Source organism: Cervus elaphus, chromosome 28 (genome assembly GCF_910594005.1).
Source record: "Cervus elaphus chromosome 28, mCerEla1.1, whole genome shotgun sequence".
Lineage (NCBI taxonomy): Eukaryota > Metazoa > Chordata > Mammalia > Artiodactyla > Cervidae > Cervus > Cervus elaphus.
In genome coordinates, this window is record NC_057842.1 from 43743760 (window position 1) to 43763512 (window position 19753).

Consider the following 19753-nt stretch of genomic DNA (forward strand, 5'->3'; position numbering starts at 1 on the left):
AAAAGTTATATCCTTTATGTTCATTTAAAAACTTAAGATTTTCTTTGCAAAGCTTGGATTCATTTGAAAACTTATGAGAAAAAGAATCCTGAAAAGTAAAGAAAACACTAACAAATGCCTCCTACATAGCCAACGTACAGACAGCATGTTCTATATATTATCTTACTTCTCCAAAAAAAATCTAAGGTAGACATTGTTATTCCTTACAAATGAAGGAACTAAAACACTACAAAAAGTTAGAAAATGTTAAGTGAATGTGCAAGACAGGATCTCAAGCTAAATGACCCCAAACCACCAGGATGTTGCCCTCATTAAAATCTCTGTAACACTATAGATAAGTGAAGACTGTGCTCCCATTTATCGCAGCCAGGCAACAGAAAATCAAAACACAAACCTCTCTTAGGCCCTCTAATTTGAAGTACTCAAGCCTCCTGAGGCAACCATCAACCCACTCCTGGGTTTCCACCCTACTCAGGCCCAGCTAGAGCTCTGCCCTGCCTGCACTCTGGGGTCAACCTGCCTCTAATAAACGGTTCTCTTCCAAAACCCAGCAGCAGAAGCAGATTTTTTTTTTTTTACTGAAGTATAGTTGGTTTACAATGCTGTTAGCTGCACAGCAAAGTGACTTAGTTACACATACATATATATATGCTTTTTTCAGATTTTGTTTCATTACAGACTATTATAAGAAATTGAATATAGTTACTGGTCCTTGTTGTTTACTCCTGATTTATCCCTCCTCCCTCCATTCCTCCTTGGTAACCATAAGTTTTTTTCCTATGTGTATGAATCAGCAGCTTTTTTACTAAAAGCCCAAAGTTGAAATCTTAGAGGAAATAAATTCCTTTCTATATAAATATAAAAGCTCTTATACTTCACACAACTGGCTCTTAAGAATTCTGACTAACTAGATTAATGTACACCTTTTTGAGTTTTGAGAACCAAGTGTTAACATATTTGGCACTAAATGAAGACCTAGCTCTCAAAAACAAAGAGGACACAAGTTAGGAGACAGACCAATGCTGGATCACAGTTGTGATTCAAAATGATGTTGACGTGCCACAAAACGGGATAAAAGTACCAAAAGGTGTAAATAGGTTCAAAAACTTAATTATACTGAAAAGAATCAATTGAAAACCTATTCAGCAGAAGAACTGAACAAGCAACAACAAATAAAGTAGCCACAGAGTATAAAGCTCTATACTAAAAACTTCAAACACAACCATCTAGACAGACACTGTAACTGCACTCAAAATGCCAACAGGGCACTGGGGAGATTTAAACAAGTGGATAAACAACTTTAATAAAGTGTGGTACCAAGTAAAGGGAAGAGAAGGATGCTGTGAGATCACAGAGCCAAAGCTAGTAACCTAGGCTAAGGAGGTTAAGTAAGGTTACTCAGGAAATGATGTTTCAATAGAGAGCAAAAAGAGAAACAGGAGTTAGCCAGGGAAAAATAGACAAAAGAGAAGGAGGTGTATCAGGCTGAGAGAAGGCTCTGATATACGAGAGGACAGTACACTAAAGAAAATGAAACAAGTTCAGTACTGAGCTAAAATATAAAAGGCACAGGGGGCAAGAATGAAGATACTAGAAAAATGTAAAGAAACCAGGTGACACAGGGCTTTACAATGGTAAATGTAAAAATAAATTCAAATAGTTTTTGAATTTAATACTGAAGGTACCAGGGAGCCACTTATGAGTTTTAAAGAACTTGGTGGCTTAATTACACCTCCACTTAGCAAAGGAGAAGGACGATGAGGTGTGCTGTGCTTCGCTGTTCAGTTGTGTCCGACTCTCTGCGAGCCCATGGACTGTGGCCTGCCAGGCTCCTCTGTCCACGGGGATTCTCCAGGCAAGGACACTGGAGTGGGTTGCGATGCCCTTCTCCAGGGGATCTTCCCAACCCAGGGATCGAACCCAGGTCTCCCATATTGCAGGCGGATTCTTTACTGTTTGAGTCACCAAAAAAGCCCAAGGAGAAGGATACTGGAAGACAGTTTAACAGCTTTATCCTTCTGACATATTAGGAATAACCTGTTGCAAATACAATAGGGGAAAAAAGGATCCCACTTACAATTAAGATTAAAAAGTCTAAAATAAAGAAGAGTCATATTAGCAATCAATCTGTAAGATCTGTGTGAAGAGAACTAAATTTTCAAAGGCATAAGTGAAAATTTGGAAAACTGGACACAATGTTATGGGAAAGAACACTGTCGATTCTTCACAACTTAATTTACAGATTAAATACAGTTCCATCAAATTGCAAATCCAACATCTTTAGAAAATCATGAAGATGTGAAGTAATGAGGAGGATCTTATCTACCAGATGAGAAAACAATTATAAAACACTGTGATCCAAAGATCAATGAACAGATATTCCAGAGTAGATATTCCAAAGCAAGTCTTCATGAAATAACTTAATATAGATAATAAAAAAGGAATGTATACCAAATCTTATCACTGTTCTTTTATCACCCAACTTGAAATTATTTCTTTGTTATTTACTTTATGTCTGTCTCTCTCAACTAGACTACAAGTCACAAGAGGGAAGGTAAAGGTCATTCAGCCTTGTCTGACTCTTTGCGACCAAATGGACTACATAGTCCTTGGAATTCTCCAGGCCAAAACAGTTCAGTGAGTAGCCCTTCCCTTCTCCAGGGAATTTTCCCAACCCAGGGATAGAATCCAGGTCTCCTGCACTGCAGGTGGATTCTTTACCAGCAGGAAAGCCAAAAGAGAAGATGTCATGTCTGTTTAATTCACTGTATACCTTGCACCTACAATGCCTGGCATATGATAGGCACAAAATAAATATTTGTTGAATAAATGAATTAAGCAATGGGAGCCAAGAGGTCATTCAACAAGTGACAGCTAGACAACTAGAACACAATAGAAAAGTTAATTTAGATTATCCCCTCATAGTACATACCAAAATACTTTCCAGACAGCTTTAAAATATAAATACATTAAAAATTTCAAGCCAAAAAAATAAAGTACAGGTGACTATCTTCCTAGTCCAGTGGTCTGCAAACTATGGCCAACAGGCCAAATGACTATGCCCATTTGTCTATTGTCTCTGGCTGTTTTCACAGTACCAGAGTTGAGTACAGTTGTTCCTCGGTATCTGCAGATTGGTTCAAGGAGCCCCTTCATATACCAAAATCCACAAATGCTCAAGTCCCTGATATAAAATGGTACAGTACAATAAATACAGTTGGCCCTCTACATCCGCAGATGTTCAACTCAAAAATAAGGATGGCCAACTATAGTTGCAACAGAGACCATGGCAGGCGAGGACAAAAGTATTACCTGACCCTTTCCAGAAAAAGGTTGCCAATCCCTGACTTATTCTCCTAACAGGTGTGGACTTTCTAAAACCAATACTGTCTGGACAATGACAATCATCTGTGAAACTCAGACTTAATGAATCCCAATTAAATCCCTGTAGTAATGGATCAAAAACATAACCCTAAGAGCTAAAATGATAAAGTGTTTAGAAGAAAGCATCATTGTAAATCTTCATGACCTTGGATTAGGCAATGATTTCTTAGTTATGAGACCAAAGGCAGAAGCGACCAAAGAAAAAATAAATTGGACTTCATCAAAATTAATACTTTTGTATACTAAAGGACATTACCAAGAAAGTGATGATACAACCCACAGAATGGAAGAAAACATTTGCAATCTATAATCTGACATAATTCATTAAGAAATAGAATCCAACAATTTCACCTATGTGTATTCCTCTGAAGGAAACAAAATCACTATCTCAAAAAAATAACTGCACCCCCACGTCCACTGTGTGCGTGCTCAGTCACTAAGGCATGTCCCACTCTTTGCCACCCCACGGACTGTAGCCTATCAGGCGCCTCTGTCCATTGCAGCATTATTTAAATAGCCAACACGTGAAAACAAGTGTAAATCAACATATGAAAGGATAAATCAACAGTAACATAAACCAGGGCGGTGACTGCCATTGTGAGTAAAAAACTTTGAGGGTACACAATGTGAGCCTTTGAGTACTACAGATGTTCTATTCTTGATTTGGGTTGTATTTACACAAATCTGTTTATAAAAATTTAGTAGGCTTTACAATTACTGCTTGTGTACTTTTCTAAGTGAATCATATACTTTAATAAGTATACTTAAAAAATAAAAATGAAGTTCACAGTAATTATCTTTCCTGTATTTTCTACTATGCACATGTAGTATTTTTATAATAAAAATAATTTACTTTTAATAGAAAAAAATAACTCATCAAGTAGAAACAAAGGAGACCTGTCTTAATAGCTCAAGGAGTCTTAAGGTGAGACATGAATATGACCTGGCCACCAAGTTAATGCAACAGGACAGAGAAAATGTAACCTAAAGTACTGTTCTGGCCAGAAATGTCCAAAGGAATACACTGATATGTGGACCACGTTTTCAGAGTGACATTCAGAAACCATACTATAGTCTCAGGAAGGGAAGTCCTTCAAGGATCTAGAAACCATAAGATTTCATAAGCATGTCATAAGATGTGACTGATAAGAGATGGCTGACACTGAGGGGAGAGTAACAACATCCCAGCACTTTGTGTCTAGCATACAGGTGGCACCAAGAAATATTTGCAGAATGAATGGGAGAAATATAAGTCTTTGATGTTTTAAAGGCTGTCAAATGGAATTGGGACAAGGAAATATGATAAATGAATAAATGACTATATGAATTAATAAGATATATATCATCAGTCTTGATATACTTAGAACACTGCCATAAGAACAAAGAGAACTAGAGTTATATAAGCTGTCCCTGGGGAAAGAGTCACGATGAATGAGAAGTTACAGAAGAGCTCAAATCTCAGCCTATTAAAGTATTTTCTAGCAATTAGGGCTACCCAAAAATGAACAGAATGACTCAAAAAGAAACAATAAAGGCAGACAGTACATTCCCATCTGACATTTGACTATGTAACCCAGAGGTCCTCTTCAGCTCTAATATTCGATGATCCTATGAAATGTTATCATCATATCTTGCTGCACAGCAAATAATTAACAACTGGAGTTACTTTGAAAACAGTACCCATAAGCAGTATCTTACTAAATGAAGATATGTTACCTAAGTGACTTACCTGCATACTATAAATCAAATTTCAACAGCTTTCTTTGAAACATCATGATGAAAGCAGTAGCTCATATTTTCTAAGACCCTCTAGATATATTCAGAATATCCAGAGAAAAGGTAGTTAAATCCAGGATAACAACAACCATCCTGGTTATCTGTAGAGGCCCTCCACACAATCTTAGAAAAATCAAAATTGCATTTTCTAGAATTCAAAGCATTGAAATCAGACTGAGTCCTTTGCCATTGTTAATAAAAGTGAGTCTTCCCCCCAAATAAAAAAGGTTTTAGTAATTATACATAGAGTTGAGTTCGTCCTATTCCTTTTCACTGACTGGAATCCACCACCTCTACCATTTCAATATTACTATTTCAATTACTCCTGGCATAGCCCCATGCTTATATAACATTTCTTATGGTTTTCAAAGGATTTTGTCATACAATAACTTATTTGAGCTTCATAGATGACATTTGAGCCTCATGATGACATGTTAGTTAGGATGACTAATCTCATTTGACAGATGAGAAAAAGGAAATATCAAATTAAATGACTGATCCAGTACCAGAGGATGAAATCAAAATCACAATCTAGTCTTCCCAGGTTACATTTTATTATTCATCAGGTATCCCATATGTTCATTAGTCCTAAAACAGAACTGATCAGAACTCTTCTAAGTAATAGTTATGGAATAAAAGGAGCTTTACTTTTTCACAAAGAGAAAGAAGACTGTTGCCAAAAAGAACACACGCTTAGTTAAATGAAATCAAAACTATATGAGGAATTTAGATTTCCAGTTTAAAATGTTTACCCAACTGCTGTGAGAAAAATGCACAATCAGGAAAAGCACGTTTAATATTTCTAAAGGGTTGGATTAAAATTTCAGCTGTAAACTTCATTACTGTAATTAGATTTTTAATGCATATTTATTAAACATCCATTCAAATACTGTGTTCACAATTATTCATGAGTGTTTTGTACATTTATGTTGATTTTAACAAACTATAAACAGTGGCCACTGACCAGAAATGTTCTCCTACAATGACAGAAGCCCATACTAAGGTCATATGCAGCCTGTTTATGCTCTATTATGGTCTATTCATACGCAAAGAAAAATATTCAGCTGCTTTTCTGAAAACTGCAATGGTCATCAATGACCCAAAAAGTCAGATTTACCAGTGACACTAAAAGACCTATGTTTGATTCCGTGATGAATAAACAAAGTGCAGAATAGAAGAAAATCAAATCTTAATTAAACTCTTTCTTTAGAAAAACAACATAAGCCATCATCAAGGAATGCATCACAAGATGATTTACTTTATTTATAAATGGCTGATTTAGGGGCTTTAAAAGGGTGCTTTTGATTTAAATAGAAAAATTATGAAAATTGAAACTAAATGCTTGCCAGTTATCATTCTTTTCCTTTAGAAGCTAGTTAATCTTCAATCTGTCAATGTGTGTAACTTTACAAAAGGAAAAAAAATAGTACTTTAAATTTCATAACAAATCAGTAAAATACTGCCTAAAAATCTGAATAAAGCTATTCTGAAGTAATTATAGGCATGGCCTAGCATACTGAGTAACTCCTTAATATTCACTCTTTCCAAACACTATTTAATAATGAAATCTAAGGGATCTATTTTCTTTCAAACAATAAAGAAAAATAACATCTATTTGTTATGTTCATTTAAAAATTTTTACACACATATATAAAAGAATTTTTAAATGGAATCTATAGGGGTTATAATTAAGATATAAATTGCATTATGGAGCTTTGAAGTAACTAAGAGCTACATGTTCAGGCTTTAAAAATTGCTGAAAACAGGTGTACCTGATCAAGAACATGGACAGATAATGTGGAAAAGTATCTTTGAGGATGAGCTGAATGGAGAGAAGAAATAAGAAGGACAAGCAAGACAGTGAAAGAAGGTTATGAAAAAGATTCTAAAGATTAAAGTATGAGTTACCTCCAGCAGGGTATACACAGAAATGAGACCTCAACAGAGGACTTCAGGCAAGGAAGACAAAACACAGCAGGAAGAACATATTCAAAAGGCTCTTAAGAGAGAAAGTAGAACAAATCTTAGTCACTAGTCAGAGAAAATTATGAGAGGCCTAAGGAAACAGTGTGAGAGATAGTCAAGCTGAGGCTACATAACCTTCTGTCAATTTATAGAGCATATTAATGTACTGGTGCCAAGGCTGAACTATCCATTTCAAGACCATTGACAACTATTATTTCTGTAGCACTTTTGTGAAAAGACAAATCCAAAATAGTTAAATCCATTTAAACATTCACCATTCACTTAAAGAGAATGAAGATCATGAGGTAAAATGCAGTGCTAATCTACGGTAGATCAGTAATCTGCCTCTAGACTCCTAAAGTTCCTTTCTAATGGGTGCCACTCTTAAGTAAGTAAGTGAAAGTCAGTCGTGTTCGACTCTTTGAGACCCCATGGACTAAGACAGTTCATGGAATTCTCTAGGCCAGAATACTGGAGTGGGTAGCCTTTCCCTTCTCCAGGGTATCTTCCCAATCCTGGGATCAAACACGGGTCTCCTGCATTGCAGGCAGATTCTTTACCAGCTGAGCCACAAGGGAAGCCCAAGAATAATGGGGTGTGTAGCCAATCCCTTCTCCAGCGGATCTTCCCGACCCAGGAATCAAACTGGGGTCTCCTGCATTGCAGGTGGATTCTTTACCAACTGAGCTATCAAGGTAGCCGTGTTCAGAAGTTCCACTCTTGAACCCATTCTATTTCATCTGCCAACCCTCCACCCCAGAACTACATCTAGACACTAGCTATGCCATGTAGTGAGTTGTACTATGCTTTAAAAAAATTAACTCAAAGAAACCTGTTGTTGTTTAGTCACTTACAAAGTCATGTCTGACTCTATTGCGACCCTATGGACTGCAGCATGCCAGGCTCCTCTGTCCATGGGATTTCCCAGGCAAGAATACTAGAGTGGGTTGCCATTTCCTTCTCCAGGGGATCTTCCCCACCTAGGGATCAAACTCACGTCTCCTGCACTGGCAGGTGGAATCTTTACCACTGAGCCGGCAGGGAAGCCCAAAGAAACCATTATCATGAAGTTAATCAGCCTCAGGAGGAGGCATGAACATTCTTTTCTAAAACAATAATAAATGTTAATAGAAATCCAAGAAAGATGAAGTTTCACACAGGGTATTCATCTAATTGGGTAATAAAAGTTCAAAGTCCATTTTCTTAATCACTAATCTATACCACCAATAAATAATACCAATTCAAATGGTTGAGTGCTACTCACAATAATACCTGATCAGGATCTCCAATGTGCATGTACTAAAAAAGAGATTGTGAGCTAAAGGTAAATATGAATCATCAGTTAAGAGAGAGATCTAAAAATATAACATTGAGATGCAGAAGGGCAGTATAATAATAAGAAATCACAAGATGTGACGCTCATATTCTCTCACCCCTATGAAACAAACAATTTCCAAGGCTAGCTTAAGTAAAACAGATATGCTGATTTTAAGTTCTAGAAAAATTAGAACCATTCTCCTCCTTGGTTTCTCTCCTATTACTCTATGACCTCTCTAACTGCTCCCTGACAAGGTCACGTTCTTTTGCTCATAAAATAAGTTTTCCTTAAGAAGTCATTCCTAGTCTTTCCTCCTTTTCATTCTACAAATATTACCAAGCTAGTTCTTCCATTCTCATGGCTCTCAGCACCTCCTATTTCCTTTCTTAGATGCATATCTCATATTTCCCACAACTAATTAGATTTATTTATCTGGAATTATCACTAATATCTCAAATTTAATATATCCAAAATGGAACCCCCCCTAAAATACCTCTGGCCTTACTTTTTGTTTGTTTAGTTTTCTTTGATAGATAGAATATGATGCCATTAAGTTGCCCAAACAAGGAAGCCCAAATTGACCTTAACTCTGCTCTTTCCTTGTCTCCCCGAGAGCCGCTTGATTTTACCAAAACAGTATCTCTGAACTCCCTCCTTTGCTGCCCTGCTCTCCATTTTTACCATTTTTACCAGTAATTCAGGCCCTAAGTCACTCTCCTAGAGAATCACCATGCTTCCAATATTCCCCCATCCAGGCATTCCTGATGTGTTTTTCAGGTGGCCCCAAGGATAATTATGCTAAAGTGGACCTGATCACTTCTCAAGAAATATTCAACAAAATCACCCTGAGCCCACATGTTTGCATATTACATAGGACTTTTCTAACCAGAATCTGGCCCACCTGCCAAGCTTCATCTCTACCTACTCCTCCTGAGGGACTATACGTACACCAATAAGTGCCAGTCACAAGTCACTTCTACACTTTTGCTTAAAAGCCCTTCTGTTTCCAAGCAAAGCTGCTTTCTTTTGTGTAGTTCTACAAGACTTCAGATGAGCCTAGATTATGATGGTGTTAATGTCCATCGTCTTGGTAAACAGCTAGTAAAACATAGTGGTTAAGTTTGTGCTTCTAGAGCAAAAATGCCTGGGTTCATATACCACTAAAGTGGTCAGACTATTTATCTACAAAATAGAGATAACAACAACTTTACATAAATAGCACAGGAAACTCTACTGAATATTCTGTAATAACTTATATGGGAAAAGAATCTGAAAAAGAATGAATATATGTATACGTGCAACTGAATCACTTTATACCTGAAACACAATGTTGTTAGTCAACTATATTCCAATATAAAATAAAAAATTTTAAAATATAAATGTAAACAGTAAATTACCCCACCAAAAAAAAAAAAAAAATCAAGGATAGAAAACAAACTTAAATCAGATTCCAAATACTGAATAACATTTAACTTAAATTTTTTCTTTTACTTAAAGAAGGGGAGGGAGCAATTTTAGTTACAGTTAAATTGACTTCTACCCTAACTGCATTTTCATCAAATGTCCACATTCAAAACTGACTAAATCTTGAGTACAGGAGACAGTACGAGTTCAGGTTAATAGCATTGGCCTTAGGTTCAGATGTAAGTCCAAATACAGCCTTTACTTGAATCCATAAGTTCTGCCACTTAACTAGCCATGTAACTTTTGCAACCTTGGTTTTCTCATCCCAAAATAAGGATAATGAGAATTAAATAAGGTAAGGTATGTAGAAAGCATACTGTATGACCCCGAACAAACATCAGGTAAGTTTCATGTTATTACGATGTTCCTTAAATCCTAATTTTCATAAATTATGGTACATGCATAGAATGAAATTCTATTTTAACCATTTAAAATGTGAAGCAGTTCTACACGTATTGATGTGGAATGACTGCCAAGATATAGTATCAATACATGGGAAAAAAAAAAAAGGCCAGAAAAGTATGTATAGTACATTACCACTTCTATTTTTCTTTACCACAGATATTTATAAATATATATGTGTATATATATGTACACACACACACACAGATATATATATACACACAGAGAATGTCTCTGGAAGAATACATAAGAAACAAGTATCAGTAGTTGCTTCTGGGAAGAAAAACTAAGTGGCTGTGGGACAGGGGTGGAAGAAAGTCAACATTTTACCAAATTCCTTTTTGTACCTTTTGAATTTTGTATTGTTTACTTCTAGTGTCTATTCTGCAAAAAAAAAAAAAAATTTCTAAGTTTATATTATGATTGAAAAAACCTCATGCTACCAAAATATTCCATTATATAGTAAGTGTGCTAAGCCACTACACCCTATGGGCTGTAGTCCGCCAGGTTGCTCTGAGCATAGGATTCTCCAGGCAAGAATACTGGAGTGAGCTGCCATCTCCTCCAATACAGGAAGTGCATTATGCTAAACTTTACAATAAAACCTAAAGGGACTTAATCACAGTTCCAGTATTAATTTCAATTCTATTGTTGATAATAATCAAAGACTGATAGAGTTTTAGGTAAATTAGCCAATGAGAAACAATTTATTGAGATCTATGGCAAGAGTGGCCTGGAGATTTTTTTTTTTTTTTTTAAGTTATGTGGATGAGGGAGCAATAAGTATAACATCACTCAAAAAAAAAAAAAATATATATATATAAGGCACCAAACATTGTGCTAAGTTCTGAGGAAACTGACATCTGGTCCTTGCCTTTGAGTAACCTGCAATTTAGTGGAAGTATATGAACAGAGCAGGAAAATTAGCACTCCTGTGGTGGGCTTGCTTACTTAAAATACAGGTTCATTCATTCACGAACACATAACAATTCGAATGAATGAATGGTGCAAGCCTGGTGACAAAATACACTTCGCTGAAGCCTCTAGCAACTTTAAAAGTACACGAGAACTCGATCCCTCAATCTGAGAATGCTTGTACACTTGCATTCCCGGTAATCCAGAGAGCTCGCGGAGCCTGCAGGTGTCAGAGGCTTGGCTTTTCATTACAGTCCCGGAATACCAGCCTGGAGACCTTGGGACTGCGACTGAGCAGGTTGGAAGAGTTCCCAGACCTCAAGCCTCCACTTGAATCCCTTCAAGCCAGGTACTCCCACACCTGGGCTTACAAAGTCTCAACTCTAACAGCCAGGGTCCGGAGGACAACAAACCCTGAGTCGACCCCTGACCCTCAAATGAAAAGTCATCCTGGGCCACCTCCCTCAGTGCTTAGGGCTCTTCCTGGAGCAGGCAATAATAGGAGAGCACGAGAGGGGGAAATCCCTCTGGAGGAAACCTCGAAAACTGTCAACCAAAGCGGCAGTATATGGAGCTCGAGGAGGGTTGACTGCCCCGAGGCTTCCTGGGTCATAAGCAGTGGGCCCGGCTTACTCCAGACACAGTCACTAACCTTTACAAAGAGGGTTTCCAGGGGCGATGGCCGAAGGGGTGAGAGCAGCGGCCCAAGCCCTGCACCCAACACATCTCCCTCTCAGCCGGCTCTGCGTTAAGCGCAGGGTAACCAAGGGCGACCATGATGCCGCCATCTTGAGCTCCGTACCAGGGGAGGAAGAGGAAAACTTTATTGAAACCCAGAAGAGAGACGGTGGCACAGACAAACGTAGCCGGGTTCACGGAAGGCTCCGCCCGAGAGAATGAGCAGCGGAAGAACTCGACCTCTAGTAGCGAAGGGGCGGGCTGGCCTCCAATGCCCTTTGGATCCTTCCTGACAGAGCAAATCTGGACTACGACTCCCAGCATGCAGTGCGGCGGCACCGAGGGCGGGGCGGGCAGCTCAAGCCTGGTGAGAGGGACAATTGTCCACCCAGAGGCTGCAGCAGAGGATTCCAAAACACTTTCAAGGAGTTAGAACGTGATTACAGCTTGTATTCAAACAGCCATCCCCGAGCCTTTTAGGTTAGAGAACCTGACCGAGATTCCAAAACCTAAAGTGCAGGTGATCCACTGGCTCATATTTTGACGAAATATTGATGCTACCTTCCATAAATGGTAGCCCCAATTTATTTGCCTCCAGCATCCAGCTCATCTTCAGCAGAGTATCTGAAATGTGCTCCTACCACTTTTGCTTTCTGTATTTTAATGCCATAAATTATTTTTGATGTGGCGTACACTCAAATGTTTTTAAAGAACATGGGGCAATGTATGTAACATGGGAAAGCCAATGGCCCAAAATGAACGAGTGCATAGAGTGGCCGTGGGACAGTACATCTAAAGAAGAATTTCTAAGTGATTAATTTTTGATTAATTTGATTTTCAAAATCAAAACTGTTTTGAGTCACTATGCTAAATACATTGGGAATACAAACTGCTGACCTGAAGAGTCAGTCAATCGGGTAGGAGGGATAAAGACAAAACAAAAGGTTTAACCACGTGTTGTGGAATCAATGAAAGAACACTTTGGCTGGGAAATCAGGAAAGCCTTCTAGAAGCTTTACTTTCAACAGGAAATGAAGACCTTCCAAGAACAAGGAATAGAGTGAGTTAAGGCAGGAAAGAAAACACGGATTACAGGAAGGAGAAAGCCAGGTTTCAAACTACACTATAAAGAGTTCCAGAAAGTTAGGTTGTTGGTCTACAATAGACCTCCTCACCCATCACAGCCTTGTGGTGGTGAAGGGACTTGACTAACTCAATGCAGCCATGAGCCAGGCCCTGCAGGGCCACCCAAGAGGGGCCAGTCATAGTGAAGAGCTCTGACAAAATCTTCTACAATAGAAGATTCCAAAGAAACAGGAAAAAGAGAGCATGTAGCATGGTATAATATTTTGGAGACTTCTCTACTGTCAAATCATTTATGGAAAAATTATTTTGATTGTCTTCCAAAATATGTTGTCAAATTATTTTTTTCTATCTTTAATTACATCTGAAAGGACAAACTATTCCTGCATGTTTGTTTCATTTAATATCACTAATTTTGGGTGTGACACTTTGTGAAAGACCTTTTGAAAAAAATTGGACTATTTCTTCCTTGACTTACACATTTATCACACTCAAGACTTTCAGAGAGTGTCTGAGTATCATTTTGTTTGCTCTTGGAAAACTACTGCTTGTCTTGGACAATGAAATTACCTCTTATTAAAGATTCCAAGTTTAATAATTATGGAAGTGAAATAAGAACTCACATATAGTTTAATGCCAAACTTCTAGGAAGACTTGCAGGAAATTTTCACATGACTATACAAGTGGACAGAAACATGGCAAATGAACTTTATTGTGTACAACTATAAGGTAACTTAGAAATAAATTACATTTTTTGTATTTAAGAGAATTTATTATGATAATTAAGTAGCCTTTGTAAACTATTTTATTAAAACATCAATCCCAGGGACTTCCTTGGTGTTCCAGTGGCTAAGACTCCATCCCTGGTCAGGGAACTAGATCCCACATACTGCAACTAAGACCTGGCTCAGTCAAATAAATCAATAATTTTTTTAAAATAAACAAAAACCCAAAAATATGACCTATCTGACTACATTCCATCACAGATTCTAAACTTGTAATGCCTCCCTAAAGTCTATGGAAGTAAATACAATTTATTATATATCTTTAAAAAATCAAGATCTGGCTCCTACCTACCTTACTGTCTTCTCACATTGAATGAATGAAGCCCTGTGATTTAAGTATCTCATTTGTTTTCATGAATCTCCATATATATTATTTTCAAAAAAACTGGAAAACTGATCTCATCTTCCTACTCCCTATCCCCAACTTTATTTCCTAAGTGTGTTCTGATACTTTTTTAATTAGAAAAAAAACTACTGGGGTTAGCAGATACAAACTACTATATATACATTATATAAACAAGTCCTACTGTGTAGCACAGAGAACTATATTCAATATCCTGTAATAAACCATAATGGAAAAGAATATATATGTATATGTGTGTAACTGAATCATTTTGCTGTATACCAAAAACTAACATATTTGTTCAACCATACTTCAATTTTAAAAAAAGAATCATGAAAACTAGTAATTGAATATTTCCAGGGCAATTCCAAGAATGTTCCAGGTTTAATACTGCATATGTATCCAGTATTTATCATTACAAAATAAAAAAAATGCCATGTATATGGATATCCAGACTTATGAGAAAAGTTCTTTTTAAATCTTGTGTGTGTGTTAGTCACTCAGTCGTGTCCAACTCTTTGCAACCCCATGGATTATATGTCGCCTATAGCCCGTCCATGGAATTCTCCAGGCAAGAGTACTGGAATGGGTTGCCATTTCCTCCTCCAGGGATCTTCCTGACTCAGGAATCAAACCTGGGTCTTCTGCATTGCAGGCAGATTCTTTACCATCTGAGTCACCAGGGAAACCAGGTAACTTCTAAATCTTAAAGGTATCTTAAAGATCTGATTTTAACCCAGCAATTTTACATATTCCCAAAATGGACATGAGTTTGAGTAAGCTCTGGGAGTTGGTGATGGACAGGGAAGCCTGGCATGCTGCAGTCCATGGGGTTGCAAAGAGTCGGACACTATTGAGCAACTGAACTGAACTGAATTTTACATATTGAGACTCAATTATCCTAAGAGAGAATAATTTATCCAAGATAACACAGACACCGCTCCTTCTTGAAATTAACTGAACAGTAAAAGAGACTGAAAACTTATTTATTTAATTAGTTCCTCAAATGGTCTTTAAATGAGACCTATATATAGGCAAAAACTATACTAAGCTATAAGAATTTTGATTGTCACATAGTGATGGTCATAATCAATCTAGTTTTGTTGTCTGGTTAGTTAAATTTGATGCAATGCATATCCAGACAATCAAATAGACTCAGTGTTTTTCAGTTCTATAGATATAGATTGTTTTTTCAGAGGAACTAAAATTAAATTGCAGCTATTCATCAAGACTCAAAGATGCAATCATAAAGCTATATGAACTCATTTGTTTATAAGTGTTAGTTCTTATACCAGGTGACTGCACTCAAAATTAGCCATGATTTGACCTAGACTTCAAAGGAATCAGCTGGTGTTTTATTTTCAAATGGACATCTTGGGAAGATTACTTGGATAAATAATTACCCAACTTTACTGATAATAGAGAATTTCTCAAGCTAGACTCTCTAGATGATAAAACTTGAATACCTTTTGGTCATGGGACATATCTAACTCAGGAAGGGTGTCTTCTGCCAAAACCAAGACTAGAGAAAACTAAGGCACCAGATGAGGAAAGGATCATGAGACCGCTAATGTCTATACACACCAATTATAAGGGCCCAATTTTCCCAGCATGTATCTCACTTAGGCCAAGTAATTCTCATCAACTTCAAAGGGAGCGATGTGCATCCACAGATCTGAGTTTGCCATATCCAGGGCTTACTCAGCAGGAATACATACTATAATTCATGATACCAGGCTTCATTCTTTAGTCCAAATCAACCCAGCTGGATTTTGAAGCTTTTGTTCTTGGAAATAATCAACTGTCCCTTAAAATATCAAATCCACTTGGCTTTATTTCACATATCAATCCTGTTGATTACTCAAGACAAGCCATAGTTTGAGTTTATACACTGATATGTAAGACATGTATTTTAGAGTTGCATGCTATACTACTATGTAGTTTTATAGTATTAAATTACTAAAATTTATCCTGGAAATGATTTTATGCATAGCAAAGAGAGAAACAAGAGATATGACTTCCTGTGTTTGCTGTTCAACAATTTTTTTAAAATATAATTCTGTTTATAGGTACTGTTTTTCAGCTTTAATTTGATACTTTAATACCAGGTAAATTATCTTTTTATTTAATTACTTTTATATAATAGCAACCTTGAAAGTCTGAAAAATGATTAAAGGGCATTTTCTAAGAAACAGATTTCTGGACTTAAATTACACAATTTTTCTGCTTATAGTTTTGATGTTATCTAAGTTATTATTATATTATTACTATTATTAAATAGCTATAAAATGGCAAGTATAGAGTTTGACATTTACAAATATCTGAGATGTGGGGTCTAAAATGTTTTTAATCACAGATTTTGAAAATTAATACAAGTATACTCCCATTGTCTTTTTTATTGTTGTTTAGCACTTATTAGTTTTGACTCACTCTAGCATGTTATACACATAGCACCTGTGCCCATTTAGCAAAGAATTTCAGTACAAATCACTCTGAATTGAATAGACATCTCTAAGAAGCATTACAATTGTTGCAATATTTTTAGAAACTGAAACAAGGAAATAAACAACTTCAGTAAAAGTGATTTAAATAACAAATAACGTATCTTTATAAACAGCTTATCTCCTTGAGAACAAAGAATAAACAAGGAGACAAGGTTTTTTTTTCCTTCCACTATTAAAGCAGATCACAATATGAATGGGTGAAATGTCATGAATAATTGGAGAAAATGACAGAGTAATCTTCGACAAAAACATCTGATTTATTTAAATTGTCGTTGTTTGTCTTATTAGAACCTTTATTTAACCTTCTTATCCACAAGGCAGTATTCAAGCTGGTTTTTCAAAAATATACTCTGGAACTAACGATATTTTGAAATTTTTGACTTTCGCATATGCAGGCTATGGTAATGTAAATCTCCCATGGCAGATGTTTTACTTGGGACCTAATTAACTGACATTACCTTAGACAGAAATGCCTATGAAAACCTAATGTTTTGAATCTAAAATGACAGTAAATAAATCAAGGCTTTGAAACATTCTGTCAGTAGATTTAAGCTTAGCCTTCTGGTCAAGAGGATCAAGCTTTTGAGTACTTGATTCATTTAGTTACAACATTGATTGAATATCATCTGCTCACAGACCTAGCCATACACCTCCAGTCATTTCTAATCATAGCTTCAAGGCTTCTTCCTATGATTTTCCAAGCACATTCTTTCTTCCTAGATAAGGTCATTTCCAATCTCCTTCACAGATTCTAGGCATTTCAGGGCTTACCACATGTCTGGTGCTGTTCTCGGTGCTTTACAAATATTAATTCTCAATGCTCATTACCACCTGGTAAGGTAGATACCATTGTTGTCCCCATTTTATACATGAAGAAACAGAGGCACAGGCAGGCAAAGTAACTTTTCTAGGGTTGCTCATCTACTAAGGATTTTGCCCATGTCCTCTACCAAACCCTGACTTAATAGAATATGATTTGCTCATAGTGCTGTCTTCAAGTCAGACACGTTCATGTAAAATATAAATTTCTAAATGAGAAATATTTCTAATACAAAAACATATCAGAATGGTGATATGTAAATCATGCTAGAATTCTGCATAATGGATAGAAGAGATTAGAGAAAGTAAGGCACTATGGAGAATTCTGCAGTCTAACCAAACTAAGATATGGCGGGGGGCGGGGGGGTGAAGAGTAGATGAGAAAGGAGAGAAAAAAGATGACTCACTGTTATAAGTCCAAGTGATTTACAGCAGAAAGGATGTAAATATCAGAAGTATTGCTTAAGAATAAGTGGGATGAGACTGACTTAGACAGTCAGAGTTTGATTTAGTCAATAGGACAACAAACAGAAATAGCACATGGTTGCCTGGGTGAGTGTGTGTGGGGGTCGGGGTGGCAAACACTGTAGTAATATGCCCGTACTCTAGGTTGAGGTAAGTATAGATCTGGGAGCATTAAACAGCTGAGTGGATCAAGCCTTGTTGCAGCAGGACTGGTCAATCTCTCTATCAAAACCAATCCACAAGACTTCCCTGCTGGCCTAGGGGTTAAGAATCCACCAGCCAGGGCAGGAGACATGGGTTTGATCCCTGGTCTGTGAAGATTTGACATGCCTGTGCACCTGTGCCCCAGAGCCCAGGAGGGGCAATTCCTGAGCCCAGGCTCCGCAACTACTGAAGCCCGTGCGGCCTGGAGCTCATGCTCCACAACAAAAGAAGCCTCTGAAGTGAGAAGCCCATGCATATAACTGGAGAGTAGACCACGCTCGTCACACTAGAGAAAAGCCTGTGCAGCAACAAAGACCCAGCGCGACCAAAATAAAACAAAGAAACAAACAGAAAACCTGACTAAATAAAAAAAAAAAAAACACCATAATCCACAGGTTCTGGCGGAATCCACCTTCTATGAAGATGCGGTCCTAAATGTAGTTAGGAGAGCTTACTTCCTGTGCAAACACAACTAGGAACCAAAGCTGGTATGCCTGGAGTGTATATTCTGGTGGCAAGGCCTTTCACTAGAACGCTGACGCCAATTCACATAGATTTACCAGGCCCTTCTGCTCCCTATAGCAGTTATGGTGCTGTTTGCATCCTGCGATTTGGCATCTCACAGATATCCAATCTGGACAGTCCTCCATTGCTTAATGCAGTACCTTCTTTAGGTCAAACCAAAGAAACAGGGGCAGTTCAGTTCAGTTCAGTCGCTCAGTCATGTCCGACTCTTTGTGACCCCATGGACTGCAGCACGCCAGGCTTCCCTGTTTATCACCAACTCATGGAGTTTACTCAAACTCATGTCCATTGAGTTGGGGATGCCATCCAACCATCTCATCCTCTGTCGTCTCCTCCTGCTTTCAGTCTTTCCCAGCATCAGGGTCTTTTCCAACAAGTCAGTTCTTCACATCAGGTGGCCGAAGTATTGGAGTTTCAGCTTCAATATCAGTCCTTCCAATGAATGCTCAGGATTGATTTCTTTTAGGATGGACTGGTTGAATCTCCTTGCAGTCCAAGGGACTCTCAAGAGTCTTCTCCAACACCACAATTCAAAAGCATCAATTCTCTGGCGCTCAGTTTTCTTTATAGTCCAACTCTCACATCCATACAGGGGCAGCTATTTCTCAAGTCCATTCTCTTCTCTACATTCCCACTGCTGCTATCTTAGTTCTGCCAGAGTGATCTTTCTAAACTAAAAATCAAGTCTCTCTCATTCAGAGGTTTCCTTTAGGATGTCTTTAGATAATGTCCAGAACCGTAAACACTGACTGAAACGCCTTCTGGCCTTAGTCCTTGTCGTTTTGCCCTTTCATCCAGTAGTACTAACTACTGGTAGTGCCCCAGCAGTGCTTTCCTCTGGACCTCGGCACATGTTTACCTCTATCTCTGGAATGCACCTCCCACATAGAGGCACACCCAAAGCACAGATGCTGTGTGTGTCAGACACCAGCTTCAAGCCCCATGTTTACTGTTGCTCCCTTTTGGAATTCTTTCCCTACTCCCCTCGAGACTGGGCTATGTGGCTCTCATCACACTCTACTGGCATGTCCCTATGACCAGACTGAAAGATCCTGTAAGTAAACACTGCATCTTGTTCACCAGCTTCCCTCCTCTCTGCCTGCAAGCTTCTAGCACAGCATTT

At 37.7% G+C, this 19753-nt stretch overlaps 1 protein-coding gene across 6 annotated transcripts in view; it reads right to left on the reverse strand.

The window, feature by feature from the left end:
• AFG1L (AFG1 like ATPase) overlaps positions 1-12192 on the reverse strand; it is a 192708-nt gene extending 180516 nt beyond the window's left edge. The window contains exon 1 of one of the 6 annotated variants that reach the window (XR_006338446.1): positions 11877-12145. Coding sequence is in view for 5 of the 6 variants with exons in the window: in XM_043890450.1 (XP_043746385.1) it covers positions 11877-12012 (136 nt within the window). In the remaining variant the exon portion in view is untranslated. Of the gene's footprint in view, positions 1-11876 lie in introns of all 6 variants that reach the window. The other 5 variants (XM_043890450.1, XM_043890452.1, XM_043890454.1 and 2 more) reach the window with 5 other exon arrangements.
• Positions 12193-19753: the final 7561 nt, after the last annotated feature.